The 17,395-nt window shown below is 45.2% G+C and overlaps 1 protein-coding gene across 1 annotated transcript in view; it reads right to left on the reverse strand.

Annotated features, from left to right (window-relative positions):
* Positions 1-1,179: 1,179 nt before the first annotated feature.
* Positions 1,180-17,395, reverse strand: part of WDR62 (WD repeat domain 62) — a 44,742-nt gene continuing 28,526 nt past the window's right edge. Inside the window, exons 22-31 of the mRNA XM_083159980.1 lie at positions 16,303-16,527; positions 15,202-15,347; positions 14,412-14,491; positions 12,944-13,087; positions 10,682-10,799; positions 10,117-10,222; positions 8,545-8,602; positions 6,563-7,330; positions 3,937-4,022; positions 1,180-2,301 (exon numbers count right to left, since the gene is read on the reverse strand). Coding sequence (XP_083016106.1) covers positions 2,068-2,301; positions 3,937-4,022; positions 6,563-7,330; positions 8,545-8,602; positions 10,117-10,222; positions 10,682-10,799; positions 12,944-13,087; positions 14,412-14,491; positions 15,202-15,347; positions 16,303-16,527 — 1,965 coding nt within the window. The 3' untranslated portion in view covers positions 1,180-2,067. The remainder of the gene's footprint in view (positions 2,302-3,936; positions 4,023-6,562; positions 7,331-8,544; positions 8,603-10,116; positions 10,223-10,681; positions 10,800-12,943; positions 13,088-14,411; positions 14,492-15,201; positions 15,348-16,302; positions 16,528-17,395) is intronic.

A 17,395-nucleotide genomic window follows, 5' to 3' on the forward strand; every position in this document is an offset into this window, starting at 1 on the left:
CACAAAACACATGGGCGATATGGTCACTGAGCGACCATTTAGCCAGCGATACTGGCTAAAATCGCACTGTGTGTACAGGGCTTTAAAAACAATCCACAAGGTTTAAATGGAACTGAAGAGAATAGGCCGCACCGGGAGACTATGCGGATTAAACCCTTATACATGGCACTTGTATATCAGTGCGGAAAGGAGTCTGTGGGGCGAATCAGATCACTCAGGTCTGAATTTGCTACCCTGGCCAATGGTACGAATATGCGCATGTATGAACCCCAGAAACAAACGCGTTCGGCGAGTTTCACACTGGCCATGGTGTTCGCTCAATGGCGGGTGGGAATAGGGCAAGCACAGGGGACCGTGCCCAATGAAACAAACGCAGGCATGTCCATGCATCATCAGGGCGGGCCTCTCATGTCACATGACATCAGCGCCCACCCTCAATTTAGCGAATAGCCGGCACCTGAAAAGTCTACACTTTCTATAAATCTCCTCCTTGAAGCCAAATTCTGGTGCGGGGATTCCGTCGGCGGGAAGGGTGGGGGGTGTTAGGTTGGCTAGGCAGCAAATATAAACAAATAGCTGCTGCATTGCACCTTAAGATGAGAGTTCGATTGAAGATGGGACGAGCCCATAGCAACCAATCAGAATCTACTGTACTTCTTCTTTATTAGCACCTTCTAATAGATTATAGATAGAATCTGATTGGTTGCTCATAGCAACACCCCATCTTCAAAAAAAATTGTAAGAAATCTCATGTCGACCATATGCTACATGGACCATTATGTTGGCTATAGACCATGTCTAGTGTTCATTCTAGCACCCGCCATCTTTGAAAACCCATGCAGTTCCTCCTCCCTGCCTGGGGTGTCGCTGTCTGCTGCGGTGTTTCTAGCACAGGTCTGGTTTGCATATCAGTGCTGATATACAGACCACACTGCTAGAAGCACTACAGCAGACAGCGACACCCCAGGCAGGGAGAAGGAACTGCATGGGTTTTCAAAGCTGGCGAGTGCTAGAATGAACACTACATGTCAACCTAATACATGTGGACCAATAGTTGCTTGGCCTCATTACTGCTGACCTAACTCCCCGATTCTGGTGCTCCGAGAGGATCTGCATGGCACGACTGCAGCAATGGAACCTGATGCTGTACACTAATAAGAAGCAAACCAACACACTATCTTATGGAAAGGACGGAAACTTTAATAGACTGGACATATGGATATTAACAAGACTGAGTAGAATTTTCCTGCTTTTCCGCAATGAAATACTGAACAGGACTACGGTGACTGATTGTTAGAGCAATAAAGTTACACAAAAAATAAACATATAAAATACACTTAAAGACATATACACGTATCATTAACCTGTATATTCTACTTAGATGTGTGGACATGTGATACAAAGCAGCAATGATAACGGAAGGGGTTTGCCGGGCCCCCTAATCTGTCTATACAAACTGACACTCTAGAAAACACCGCAAAGCCGGCTGACTTCGGACTTTTTTCTAAAGGGGCACTCATGGTTTTGCCTTGTAAACGATTGCCCCTTTGAAAAACCGTCCGGGTTTGGCGGCATCCTGGACAGCCGCTGAACTCAGACGCTATTACATCTGGCGCCAATGTGTAAAATATCTGGTAAAAACAGAACCGACTTAGAAAAGCCTACAGTATTTACATAATATTTCACAAAACATAATTAAATTATATTAAATATATTCTAGGTTTAAAGGTGCCTTTATTAAATCCATACCACAAAATGTGGCCTTTGTATAGTCAACCATTCTGGCCTTCTAGTACCTGTACAACATTACCTAGTCAGAAATTTTCACCGGCCATGTTAGCTTTATAATCAATTAGTAACACTGAATACATTAGGAACATTAGTGCAATGATATTAAGACCACCGATAACTCCACACGTTCTACCACAAAGTAGCTGGTGGCCACTGTACGATAGACCTTATCCCTTCTGGACTCTAGCAGTAGAACACCGAAACCACCAGTGAGGAATTAGTCTTCGCGCTCGGACTGTGTCTTGTTCCAAGATAAAGGGCCACAAAGCGATGGCCTCATCCACTCGACACCATCTTCTCCCTCATTAACTGCAACAACATTTCAGAATAATGTTCTAGTAAACTGAGTGTTGGGCTCCTGGTGTTCTGCTCGCTGGCTAAAGGTTCCTTTGCCGTGGTTCTCGAACTAACTCCCACCAACTCCAGCTCACTTTGTATGTGATCAAAAGCCTCCACAAATAAGGAGCTTAAATGAATCTTTTCTTCTTGGGACCCATTGCAGCTTTCAATCTTTGTGAATAGAAAAATAAAGAAGTTCAGATAACATGGCAGGTGATACATATCCCCGTCTTCCTAAACCTCTGATATCATCAGTCAAACTTTAACATCTTTGACTTTGTGTTTTAGGAAACATAGGGTGTATTCAATCTGCCGTTACCGACAGCACTGAAGGCGGTCAGATTCAACTTTTTCAAGACGGATCTGTTGTCGGAATCGGCCGCAGATTGTCGAATTCACGGCAGTTTTTCGACAATCCGTGGCCGTTTTCACCAATCCACGGACTTTCCGACACTCAGAACATTGAATTCTGACTCTCCAGTTACTGTCGGATCGGAAGACGAAAACGGTCCGACTGTTGGGATGTTCAGACAGTCGGAATCCCGGATTCAATACTCCCCCATAATATTCAGTGGACAGAAACAGAATGGAAACATGAGGGACGCCACGTATGTTCACGGCTTGAGCTACTACTCAATGCTTTAAAATCAAGAACATAACATTCCAGTATGGTCAGGGTTACATATAAAAATGCAACACTGCCATGAGACTTTGTTAGAGGGGTGTTTGTCAGGAGTTTCTGTGGCCAAAGCCGCTTAACCTGCTAACGTTTGTGGAAAGGTGACTAAGGCGGTGGCAGCATGAAACACTGAAAGGAAGCGGTCATCAGTAACGGAAAGAGTGGACGGAAGCATCCACACCATGTTCATGAGTACTCTGCAAGGGCAAGGCAAAACTACTGGCTGCATATCAACTGGTGCAAGCAGCCAATGTAATAAAGAAGGTCAAGGAGAACTCCAGAGGACAAGATGCTAGGCCTAATGGGCCCCATACATCAGCAATCAATTGTGACAATCCTAAATCTGGAGATGATTGGTACTATTAATTTTAGATGTGTGGGCTCCCCCTTTTGGCAATCCCAATCAAAAATTAATAGGGATCGCCAATCGATTGCTTAATCAGATTTTTAAACATGCTTAATAATCTGGTATTATCTTTTTTATATGTGTGGGCATTCCCAATTCGTCTTCTTCATCTATTTACATTATGAACAGCTGAAATGACAATCGATTGGGCAATTTCCAGATATGAAGATGCAATCTTTAGATGGAAAAATCTGCCGATCACTGAAATAAATCTGTAATGTGTGGGCAAAGTCAGATGGATTGTAAAATCCATTTATCTGGCCAAAAAATCCCAGGATCTGGAAATCCATTAATTGTGATTGCTGATGTACAGTATGGGGCCCATAAGTCACAGCTGATCGCAGAGCTGCAATTATGCAGGCCAAGCAATTATCGATAGACTATACATGGGTACGGAGGCTCATAGTACGCATACGCAAGGCTGTTTTTTTTTTTTAAATGGCCGTAAGCAAGTTGATTGACAGGAGTGTCAGATAAAATGCAGGCGTACCCAGATTTTTAAGGGGAAGGCGTGTGACTTCAGCTCCGGCCCGATCCGACTGCTTCTATTGCAGCCACCGAGCAAGTCCTGGGCTAAGCATAGACTGCGCACACTGGAAAAAACATTTGATGTTGAGCGTCTTGGTAGTGGATTCGCAGCGAATATCTGATCTAGCTCATTTACGCAAGCCGTGCTTGTATGGGGAGGGATTTTTTTACTGTAATTCTTAAAGGCATTTACCTCCTTATAGGTCTCCAGTGTCTTTTGGAATGTTCCGTGAAGCTCTTCAATCACCTGCTCACATCTACCCAACAGAACCTTCACATCTGAGGAAGAAGCCAACGAGAGATATAACTAACAAACCACAAAGGGGCACATTATGGATGTATCACTAAAGGAAACGTGGAGCTTAAAATCGGCAGATTACTAAACTATGGAGTGTGACCAAATAGTCGGGGATAATGTATCCCCCAAGTGGCTATTCCATGAACCCCGACAAGCCTGCAGATATCCCAGATTATCTTTTGCTGCCTCGGGCCCTGATAATCAGACCTTAGAGACACCATTTTTCGTGAAAACACATGGGCCTTGGTTCTTACCATGTGTTTTCACCCAAAAACGGGAAATGTTTTGGCTGGAAAAAAATGGGCTATATTTGGCTAGCCTGATAATGTTCCTTCTGCAAAAATCGCCATATTAGCCACATTTTTTCAGTCAAAAAATTACCCCCCCCCCCTATGAAATTAAGAAAGCAGTGGTACAAATGTTCTGTGACCTACAGCCAATCAGATTTCATCCTAGTCCAATCTCTCAAATATGGTTAAGGTTTTCAGTTGCACAGGTGTAATCATTACAAACACACATATTAAAAGATATCAGAGGAAATACATTAAAACTTCTAAAGAGTGCACAATGGGATGTATTGAGAAGTTTCCTCGGTACTTGTTTCCTAGCACGGCGCCCGTCGTGGGTCATCGCATACCTTAAGTTAAGGTATGCGATGGACCCGACCGACGCGATTTTGGGCTATGTTTAGCCTTTTTCCGACAATTAAAAAATCGGGTCGATCGCATGCCATTATAATGGCATGCAATGCGACAAACGCGATTTAACATTGAATGCATTGTACTCAATGTTAAATTCCTATGTAAAACCGGGTCCATCGTATGCGACCAATGTGATGGACCCGATTTTACATAGGGAACAATGTTAAATGGGCCAATGTACCCTATTTTTTATTGTATACACACCCTGATGGGTAATTTGTATGTGAAATGCCCCCCCATTGTTAACGCCACCCCAAGATGAACGCCAACCCGAAGCGTGGCGAGCGCAGCGAGCGGCGGCGGTATGCGTCCTCCAACCTTTTCATACCCCCACTATCCACGTGGAGTTGATTTTATATAGTGTAGCGAGCGCTTCGGGCTCGGTGGCTCGCTGCGCTCGCCACACTATATAAAATAGACTCCACGCTGACGTAGATAGTGGGGGTATGAAAAGGTCAGAGGACGCGTACCGCCGCCCCTCGCGGGCTCGCTACGCTTCGGGTTGGCGTTCATCGTGGGGTGGCGTTAACAATGGTTGCATGCGATGCGATCAACGCGATTTTTTAGGGCCCGATGGATACAATTAAAATCGCAGGCTCCGTGCTAGGAAACAAGTACCGTTTCCTCACCTCAACTAATCAGTTCTAATCATCCGAGAGGGGACATACAGTGCACCCAACTCATTACCACCACACCCCCATTCCCCGTGCCGAGGTGCCTTATCCAGAATATGGTGTGTGGCCTCTCCATCCCATCACTCTGAGGGCGTTTCTAGCATCCCCGGACATGCTGGCTCCCCTTTGACATGGTGCTGGGTGTAGCGCCAGCACTTCATCTGTGGCAAGAGCCAAGTGATTGCAGGGGACAATCACTTGGATCCTGTAACAGACTTTGGTGTCAACCCTTTCGCACCCTGCTTGTGACACCACTGGTGCCAATGCCATTTTCTGGAAGTTACAAGGCCCGCCATCTGATGCATATTTACTGGCCGACAAAATGGCCAATCTGAATAGCACGTATTCAGATGGCTGATTGTGTGTTCTCAGATCCATGCCGGCAGTAGTCTTCTTTTGCCCTCAGGTGCCTATAGCAGCAGCAGCATCCATCTTGGGCACTATTCAATGAGGATAATTCGCCCTGTTTCACGGCGAATTTATTCTAGTTTCGCGTTGGAAGGTGATTTTTTGGGTCAGAAAGCGAATCACCCTATTCAACGTGCACTTCTCACCGTCTTTCTAAGTGATTTTCGCCGTGTGTCGCCGTGTAGCAAATTGCCATCTTTTAATGGTGAAGTGGAAAGTGAACTTTTAAAATAAAGTTGTTGTTTTACATTTGGTGTAAAAAAAATCAGGAATTTTATTCTGTGAAGGGGCATGCTATTTTTATTCATGTGCTTATAGCACATGAATATATATTTAATTAAAAAATATATATATATTTTTTTACACATAGCAGCCAGCAGGGGGCCGGGAGCCGAGAGCCGCTCATTAGATATTCATATATTCACTGCAACCGATCATTACATATGCACGATCAATACCTGGTCCCCTGCTGGCTCTCCCGGGGGGCAGCCTGTGCTGCCTGGCTCCCAGGTGTCCGATGCAGGGGTTCACACTCGCCGTCAGGGGCAGTGAATAGGGGGGACAGCGAGGCTCCGGAACATGGCGGGCAGTGGCGACTTTCTGATAAATGCAGAACTAGTCCAAGGAGAACAATGCCAACCTGTACACAAATACTACTAAATATCAAGATTGGAGAAATATTACAGACAACTAACAACATTGCTTGTGTCAGATAGATAAACAAAGCTCATAACTTACTGGGTCCTCCAAGACTCTTTGAGAACACGGATGGGGAAACACATAGGCTACGGCTTGCAGCACTGGAAGGGCCTTCAGTAGGATTCCTGCTTGGAGATGCACTGGTTGGAATCCCTGCTATAGATGCTCTTCTGCGGAAGTCATGGACATCTTGGGTTTTATTTTTCACCGACAATGAGGATTTCTTACTCTGGATTTCGGTGACAACTCCATTCTTCAGTGCATCTACTCCATCCTTGGTCTTCACACCAAAGCAGTTTAGATCCTCCTTGCATGACTTCGAGAGGTTATTGACAGATTTAGTTTTCTTCTTTAAACGTGGCATAATTCCACATGTGGCTGGTGGAGGCATTAAAAAATTATCCAATAAAGTGTTTGAGGAGCTGACCAAAGAGCTTGCCCTCTCGAGCATTCCAGAAGATATCTGCTCATGGGATGTGGAGGATGGAAGCGGTTTACAGGAGTTGTCTACTGTAAGATGGGACTTGGTTTGTTCGAAGGAGAACAAGTCAATGTTGGACAAATGGCGAGACATATGAGATAACCTTCTCTGGTCTTCAGCTTGGGAGACATTAATGCCCTCCCCTACGGAGACACTACGAAATATTTTTGCCTTGGAACTAGAAGTGGCTTCCATGTAAGATCGCCCTTTGTTGGACTTGTTATATGAGCTGGTCTTTTTCGGGCAGTAGGCGGGGTATGAAGCTCGGGATGCCGCTTTCTCGTGGACCTGGACTTTCTGCAAAGTGGGAACTGGCAGAGAGATGTCTGTGCAAAAGAATTTAAAGCAAACAGATAGGTGATGTAAAATGAGGTAAAGAATATGGTCTAAATAATGAAGATAAAACATTTAAAAAGTTTTAGCTAAACTCTTTAGAAATTGTAAACAGATACAAGTCACTATAAATGTTATCAATTAACTAGAGTTTCCCAAACAGGGAAAATGACAGGCCGGGTTTTCAGGATGTCTATGCTTGGGCACAGGTGACTTAATTAGTACCTCAGTCAATTTTATTTGAAACTCTGGGCACATCCTTAAAACCTGGACTATAATGGTGGAGTTTGCGAAACTCGAAAATAACTTTTTAAAACAATTCTACATATAAATGAATATTCTGGATACAAGTAATCTTTGCTTTAAAGGCCTCCATACACTAGGCTGGAGTATTACAAGATAAAATCACATGCAATACCCCAGCAAGCGCCCCGGCAGCTCCCCTGACGGCTGGATCACATACGATATATCGTAGGAGGTCCCTTTGCATATGATATATCTTATGCGATCCCATTCACCTCTGCCAAAGGCTGTCCGATCCGAGAGATTGTACATGCAGCACGTCCAATATCCGACCGGATGAACACTTTACATCCGATTTCTCGGCCTGATCTGTTGGCATCGGATGAAAAGTGGCCAAATCGCACTACTCCATGGTCAAGCTTTCGGTCATTTAGGCCCCTTTCACGGTGTGAAAGCACCAAACCTTATAACCCGGGTCAAGCGACCCTAATTATAACAAGGGTTAAACCCAGGTCGCCCCCTCTGTATAATAGCTGACCCGGGTTTAATGTCAATGCGCCAAACCCAGGTCGGATCTGAGGGGTTTGCACATGCACACTCGCCTGTTCATGCCTGCTTTGGGCGGGCGGCTGATGTCACAGGCCGTCAGTGCCCACTCCGTGAAGCGTACGCTAGAGAAGTCGGTCCAGGTTGACTTTTCTTTACCCACAGTGGAAAAATCATTCGATGGTGGGCGACCATCAAATGAGTTTTCTGCCGCGCGGCCGCACTTGCTCGCATTCTAGTGTGCGGATTCGGTGCGCGGCATTTCCCCGCTTGCTATGCTGTGACTATATGCAGTGTGGCCAACAGGCCTGAATCAGGCACAAAGTAATGAATCCTATTATCTTCCCATTTAAAAAAAAAAGACATTTCCCATTGAATTCCATTGTTATTTATACTGATGTAATAGAGAACACGGTACCTGCGTTTTTCTCCGATTTCCTCCTTTCCGGCACATCGGACGCCTTTTCTGACAGTCTCTTCCATAGGAAAAAAAAAAAAAGGAAATGACCAAAACAAAGTACAATAGAATGGCAGCAACAGTTGTCCTCCTAGCTACAAAAACATTGTACATACAGTATACCTTGTGGTATATAAGATGAAATCATACTTTAAATAATAATAAAGGTGACGTCAGACACACGTACATAGCAGTACAGACAAGAAAACTCCTTCATTGCTTTTCCTTGTCTATGTGTTATTTTCCCTTAACACCCAATTGTGTTTGGGAGCGTTGTTATTGACCCCACACCTCCGGGCCTCCTGCACACCTGGACCCAGGCTGAACATACAGCAGCTGCTTGTACTTTTATAACCTGCCACTGGTGGGCGCTGTTTTCTGAGCATCTCCATGGCAGACGGACTAGCACACAAGCAGTCGCTGCATATATTGTAACAATAAGCTGACTTCTTACCCTATCTTGATAGGTTCTCTTATGGGGCCTACAGACGTAGCGATTTAGGGGCAATTTCTAAGTGATCTCACTAGGGGCCAGATGTACTAAGCTTGAATGGAGAGCGATAAACCACCGACCAATCAGCTCCTACCTGTCATTTTTCAAACACAGCCTGCGACATGGCAGGTAGAAGCTGACTGGCTGGTGGTTTATCACTCTCAATTTTATCACTTTTCAAGCTTAGTACATCTGGCCCTAAATCACTTAGAAAATGCCCCTACATCAATCAAGGTTTTCTCCTTTATGGCCCTGCTTAAAACAGTTTATTACCAAAGCCCTAGGGGCATATTTAAATTGAGCACATTTTTCTTTTTTCAAATGAGCCGCAGGCGATTTCTATAGAATATCAGTAGGATTTGCTCTGGCATCCTCACACCCAATTGGATACCAAAGAACCTGTCCATAACAGCTGCCCATCAAGAGCAGTGTATCTCAACCCCAGTCCTCAATTACCCACAACAGGCCATGTTTTCTGGATTTCTATAATCATGCACAGGTTTTGTTAAACAATTTTGAGTTAAATCACATGCATTTCATTTTGGGACTAATGAGCACAGGGATGTCCGATGGTAGTTTTAAGTGACAAAGGGATAACAATTCAGACAACATTTGCCGCTTGTAGGACTGATTTGTCGTAATCACGTCAACCTTGTAGAACTTGGTGAACATGAGACCACCTTACAGATCAGTGCAAACGTCTATGACTTGCAAAGCTCAATGATCTGATCCTGGGGTCACGATCTTGCACCATGCCAAAAGTGAGTGTGGATCCTGAGTTAGTGCTGCCACTCCCTATTACCTACTCCCCAAAACTGCCGTCACATGACCATAGTGGCACAATGCAGTCCGACACTGGCGCACAGTCGGGGGATAATCGCTCCGCTGTAAAAACACCAGGTTAGCATTCAGTTCTGAATCAGGCCCATTATGCTCACTAGAACATCAGACGGACTATACAACTGCAATCACACAGACCAACAAACACAGTAACACATGTACAGTAGGAGGAGCATTAACATCACATTCAGGTGTCTTACATCAGATGCTCTCCTGAAGGGCTTCGTTCTATTAGGTTCCACTTTTAGGTCTGTATTTGTAGCAGTCGCCATCTGCTGGCCAGGAGGTAGTAAGACATCTCCCAGTCTGAGAATAGAAAAATAAAAACATGATATGGAATGGGATTACACAAGTAAGGCTTTATAACTGCAATCAGTCACTGTTTTACTCTGTGGCAGAACATTATAGATGGTTATTGTGATTATTCAAACTGAGCAAGCATAGTGGTGGAGTGATTCAGTGTTACAACGCTCAGTCGAATATGTATAGCTCTCACATAGGCCAAAGGCATGTAGGTGGAATTGTGGGATATGTTGAGGAGTGTACGTGGACAGATATTAGAACAAGTGTCGGCCTATTTCATGTGTGTATTTCATTCAGTGGTCAACCCAATACAAGATGACTTAATATGTGTCGACCCAACCATTCCAATACCCAGTATCCTCACAGGTGGCACAATTAGAACTACAATGACCAGAATGCCAAGCGCTAGTTTGGTTGCAGAAAACAGTAAAATGTCAGAGAAGATAGAACATTGTCCTTTACCGGTTGTTCCTGTGGTTCCAACATAAAAACCTAGAAGAGAAGCTCAGCCGCTGGTTCAACAAGAAATCGCTGTCATCCTCGTCCGGCATCAGATCTTTCAGGGAGTTGTCAAATTTCTCTGTGTGAATAATCACAGAACCGTAATTGTAGCATCTCTCTCATTCCATCATTTAGGAGAGCTCCATGGGGTTGGTATAAGATAGAATAGTGGTATGAGGAAATGGAGAGTATCGCCCAGACCACTGCCACTAACGTACCTGTCCCCGTATTATAATGCATTAGACTTACTGCTCTGTACTTGTTGGAAACCAGAGAAAACACTTTGAATTATTGGCTGGATTAGGCACAATGGTTGTTACGTCCTTGATAAATTTATAAATGATGTCCATTTTAACTTGGCCCACCACCAAGCTAAAATGAGCCACCTGGGTTTGTGTGGCCGGGCTGCCATGGGGCATCATATAAGGCCCCCACTATGGGCCTTATTCAGATCTGAGCTCAGTACAAATTTGTTTGGAAAATGGGTAAAACCATGTGCACTGCAGGTGGGGCAGATGTAACATGTGCAGAGAGAGTTAAATTTGGGTGGGGTGTGCTGAAACTGAAATCTAAATTGCAGTGTAAAAATAATGCAGCCAGTATTTACCCTGCACAGAAACAAAATAACTCACACAAATCTAACTCTCTATACATGTTACATCTGCCCCACCTGCAGTGCACATGGTTTTGCCCATTTTCCAAACAAATTTGTACTGAGCTCAGATCTGAATAAGGCTCTATGTGATTTGGGCCTGATTGCACCCAATTCTGGCAGATCAGGCCGAGAAATTGGGTGACATTGGCCCAAACCGCTTGTGTATAAAATCCGAGGTGATAAAGGGGTCCCATGTGCGTCGGATTGGAATCTGAGGTCAGACGTGCTGCACGCCCGACCCCCTCGCGGCAATGGGAAATGGGATTGCATGTCCCGGTTGGCTCAAGGGGGATCAGATGCAGCTTCTCCCCTCTGAGAAGTTGCATAGTGTATGGGGGCCTTTAGTTTAGCACATAAAATGTTTTTATTTACCAACACATGCTTTTTTACTAATGTAACACCTTTCAACACTTTGGGGGGTATTCAATGTCCGTTTTTTTTGCAGAAAAACAGTGAAATACCGGCCGTTTCCGCAAAGAGGTGATGGAATTTGCATTCCATCGATTCAATGTTTTTCCTAAACAATCCAAAAATCGGAAGAGATGTGGATCTGCAAATCCAGGTCTTTTACCGCCTAAAACGCCACTAATTCGTATATTTAGCGTACGTTTCAGCAAATGGGATCCCCGTCTGAAAACGGACGCAGATTTGACAATCCACTTCCGTTTCTTGACAAAACAGTTTATTTTCAAAAAGGGTAAAAACGGACAGCCTTCAATGTTGTAGGAAACGGCAGCATTAAAACCGCCAGTGCCGGTACTCCACCCTGCGGGAAATACCAGCACAGATTCAATACTGCCCTCAGTTTGTAGTACTTCCAGTGTGCACCTGCATTTAATCTTTTATTTGTGTGGCACTCCAAGTTGCAAGTACCCTGTAATATATGATATATGCAGTGCCGTAACTACTGTAAGGCAGCCCCAGCTGCCGCTTGGGGGAGCAAGCAGCAGCAGGGTCTGTGTGGGCGCTGGCACCCGCTCGATGCACTGACATGCTGCTGCCTGCCACTGCCCACTGGCTGAGCACTGGATGCGAGTCAACTGCAGCGCGGGTGGGGCCATGGCAGAGATGACAAATCCCCCCCACTGATTCAATTGACTGTACACAGAGCCGGCTATTGGCTACTGTGTACAGGATGGGTGGGCGGATGGGCATGCTAGGGCGGCCTGGGATGCGTCGGAGCCAAGGGAAGCAGCAGTGTATGCTGGTCTCTCTTCCTCCATCCTGCTTCAGCTTCTCCGTTATGCGTGTGACGTCATCACGTCACACGCTGGGGAAACATGCTAGATATATGTAATATCTTCCACAAGAGGGCGGCAAAAAAAAAAAAAATACTTAACTTACTGTATATTACCCAGCACAAATTGCAGCCAAATAACCCCACTAAATGGATTTTTTTTAAATAATTTCACAACATTGACAATTTTAAATGTCCAAGGTGACAGAAAAACAAACAAAGATCACAAATTACTGCCAAACCGTATTCTCTCACAGTAATGATAGAAGAGACGGAGCCAACTATAACCCCAGGTTTGGAGGACAGTCTTACATACCAAAAGTCGTCATACCTTCAGCAAGTAAGTCAGCTAAGGTGTCAAAATGTTTCCTTAGGAACGTCTCCCTCTCTGGCGACTCCGGGCAGCAGTTCTGCTCCGCGTCATTATCATCAACGTCGGCGTCAGAACAATTGTCAGATGCCAAAGATTCTTCATCTGAAAATAAAGGATTGTGGAGGGGGGGTGATATTTAATGGCGTTCAAATTGTAAGCGTTTTATAAATACAACTAACATTATCCCTTGCCCAAGGATTGGCAACGCACGCTTAAGGCTGTAAGTCACTGGTGTGAGCGGCGCTGGCATTTTTTGTGTGGATATTTTGAGGATCTAACAGCAACGTTGGAACTCAAAGGGTTAATGATTGGCTTGCTGGTGGTTGCTCTAGGTATTTCAAACATGACGGGGCTTATGCACAGTACTAACCTGCAAGATATCTGCTGTGCGGGAATTCCGGTATGCCCGGATTTTTAAAGGGACAATCCTTTACAAGGCTTTTGCCTTGTATATGATTGCCGCTTCAAGAATCTAGGCCTACTCGCCAGAGTTCCCGCACAGCCTGCATCTGGCCGGCTATTACATAAGCCACAATATATCTATGAAAAAAAAAACCACACTAATAAATTTAGTAAACAATGAATAGAATACTGTATGTGATTTTATGCTAAAACTCAGGTATGTTGAGTGATATGCCCAGAATTAGGAATTTCCTAATAACAAAACTTTTCTGCTCATTACATTTATATTCTATTTAATATTATTGGTGTGAACAGATAGAATATACTTTTTAGCATTACACAGGGGGGTTATTCTAGTCCGATCGCAGGGACCTTATGTTTGCACGAAGACCGATGTTCGGCACATTTCGCATCCGCATTTCTGCTCATGTGCATATGACGGGTGAGTGAGGCCACGGCGAACAGACGGTTCGGCGGGTGCACGCACCCTAGATAGTGGGCATGGGACGGCTGGTGATAGTCATGCCCATGGGAACACCCATGGAAGTTGACCGATGACATGGGCACCGGGGGGCGGGCAGCTGACATTGGTGCCGGACGGGTTCCCGACAGTCGGGATCCCGACTGTCAAAACGCCGACAGCCGGGTGCCCGACGGCCACCCGCTGTTTTCCCTCGTGGGGGTCCACGACCCCCACGTCGTGGACCCCCACATCGTGCGCTCGCCATGCTGTCTGACTCCGGGCAGCCGGGATCCCGATGTCGGGATAATGACTGTCGGGATCCTGACTGTCGGAGTCCCATACCACACCCGCTGACATCACCGGATGTCAGCTGCCCGTCCATTTCCTCCTGAGTGTACACGCATATCTAAGTGACCTGATCATCATTTGATGGTCGGTGGGCAGACTGGCATTCGCAGGGTGGCATCTGGGGGAATCTACCAGAATAAGGTCCAAGGACAGCTGGTAAAAGCAAAAATTGGGATATAAGGATGGGAAGAACAAGGCTAATTGGATAATTACCTGGGTCATAGCTGGGTAAGAAGCCATTGGCCAGTGTATCATGGCCCTTGTCAAAGGTCAGTTCTTCAACAGTAAAGTCACTATGAAAAGAAACCAAGAGGAGATGGTTGTGTATTAGGAAGCGGGTCAGCGCTACATGGTGCCTTATAGAGGTGTTCTACCCCACCCGCCTCGTTACACCTTCAAATATCACTGTCATCGGCATAGCCAACGTCAACAGGGTCGGAAGGTTTACCACAAGCATTATGTCAACAATGGTAATGACCATCGTCAAAAGGTCAACATGAGTTCTTCTTGTCCTGAATTTCGACGTAAGTCGACGTGGACACCATATCAGTGTGCTGCGTCTCCTCGGATGGGTCACTGCGTTTGCCATGCTTCGGGCACGGTGACTTGCTGCGTTCGGCACATTATAATATTCTACCTCCACACCCTAGTGGATGGTAGGGCATGGAACAAAACTCATCGACCTTCCTATTGTCGACCTAATGCTTGCGTTGACCTTCGGACCTAAGGCATGTTGACCTATTTCATGTGTCAACCTCAACATTTAGTGTTTGACCTAATATATGTCATCCTATCGACCGCAATCCCAAATTGGGAGGGCTTATAAATTGCAGAGGAATGCCCGGTGGCATGGAGGGTGTTCTATAAAAGGTGGTTGTAGAGTATGGGGGGTGCGGAAGGAATTCTCTTATCACATTACACTGAGGCTGCTCACTCTCTCCAGGATTTCACTAGAAAGCATCTTATTAGCTGTATGTGGGTATCAGGGCACAGTTCCCATTACCTTTCCTCCTGCTGGGACATCTGCAGAGATGAAGGATAGAATATACCATTTGATTCAGAAGAGAGGGAATGAGCGTCCGTGTCTTCTAAAGCAGTGGACGCTTCCGTAATAAATGTCCCATTCACAAGATCGTTTCCTTCTGCCGACTGGGGACAATATAAAAATGGTAAAGGTCAAACAATGGAAAAATAAAGAAATTCAGATAGTTGTGCGGCAGGGACAACATACTTCCACATGAGGTGAATGTGGAAGATCCAGTCCAGGATTTAGAGCAGCAGCAGGGCTACCACGATCCAGTCCAGGTTTTCCTAAGATGTATTGTGAATCATTGTCTGCTAATTAACAACACCTGTTGCTTCCTGTTATATGTTTGTCCAGAGCAGAGGGTCAGTGTTCCCCAATGCCTTTCAGCAGCTGGACAATAGGCTGGGTAATATGGGGATTACGTTAGGGATATTTGGAGTATTCCCATACTGTGAAGCCTATCTGTTGCTGGCCGGAAAACCTGCCATGCTGTAACTCAAGATCTGCCAAGCTGTTACAGTGTATGCGATCTACCTACTACAAATAAAGAGCCAGACTATTTCATCCAGTGTATGTGATTCCTTTTCACAATTGCTAAGATTAGTATGCAGAGTTACTGTACTGGGAGCATTCAATAAGAGGTTTAAAGCCAGCCACTGTACATCCGGCGGGCGATTCCCCAACAACAATCCATTGAATTGGCAGACATCGATGATGGCAATCTGTCAGTGAAACAGAAAACAACTGCATGACTCCCTGATCCCAAATTTTTTTTTGATTGGTAACGGTGAATCAAGAATTCTTAATATGTTGTGTTTCCCCCAACACAAGTTGTAAAAGCGACCAATACTTTCCTTATGGTCATTAACTGCCTGCTTTAATACCCTACTCTTAGTTGGGGTTCAGGATGATATTGCATGACATTGGCGAGAGGCCCGGTTCTACCGTTTCGGATTATATTGCAAGAACGTTTGAGATTTCGTTGGCAAAAAATATCCCGTGCTATGCACAGAAATTAAACGCAGAATGAAACTCGCAGCAAGCTGAATATACTCCTTGGTGTCCGGAATCACTTACCTCTAGCAGGTGCTGTAGGTTCTTGGGTTGAACACCTTCCATGTCTATGGTCTCATCCAGGAAAGACATCTGGGTTAGGTCACCATTCGTGGTGCAGTAGCTCAGATCTTTGCTGTCCAAAAATTCCCGTATCACAACGGTGGTGTTTTCTTTGGCCCAGCGTCCTTGTGGCCTGTAGTGATTTTGTGAGAGGACAACCAGAGGTTCATCATTCTTGTCTCTGTCCTGTAAGAGAGAGGCGGGGGTGGTGGAACAGATTGGTCCATTGTTTATATGGTTGGAAAGCAGAAGTGTTCAGTCAAGACTATTTAAGGAACGTACCGTTTCCTAGTACTGCGGATATATTATATTGACAGATATATCATTGTTATTTAGGCACTGTCACCGCAAGTGGATGATACCGGTATTGGTCCAGAGAGGTCAGAGTACGGTCATGCGCAAGGTGTCTATAGAACCTTCCCACAGGGACAGCACTGGGATGTCCCCACTTTTCCAGTGACTCCCTTATGTGCACAAGAAATGAAGACTTCTCTACTTACAGATGTAGCTGTACACTCTTATAAGGGGACCCTTCCATCTGCTGCAAGCCATACAGCAACAAATACCCTGCTGCATGTGAGTGTCATAAAAATAACTGTCCTATTCAGCTTCACCTTCACAATCCCATCTGAGCCCAACAGGAACAGGATCCTCATCAAGGAAGATAAGAGGGGACGCTATTCCCTTAACCACAAATTGTATTTTTTTTGTAATTAAATATGCGGGGCGGGTTTTTTAATTAGGGAAGCCAATCCCGGGATCAGGCATTTTTCAATCCCGAATTCTGTTCTACTGCTGTCTTCTTATAAGAAAGAGAGGGGTCAACCCAAGGATAAGCCACAGGTCAGAGGTAGATAGAAGGGTGTGAGGGTGAGAGTACAGTTGTAGCCAGGCTCTGGTTTGCCGTGATGAGTACACACTGCGGCCAAGCAATTGTGCGCAGATGTTCACAGAAATTCTATAGTGTGATCGCACCTGCGACTAAGCTCACCCTGCCACGAATACAGGCGCGAGGTGATGTATGCGCACACGCATCACAGCAAAGCTGAGCCAG

The sequence above is a fragment of the Crinia signifera genome, chromosome 9, assembly GCF_055691185.1.
Source record: "Crinia signifera chromosome 9, ASM5569118v1, whole genome shotgun sequence".
Classification (NCBI taxonomy): Eukaryota; Metazoa; Chordata; class Amphibia; order Anura; family Myobatrachidae; genus Crinia; species Crinia signifera.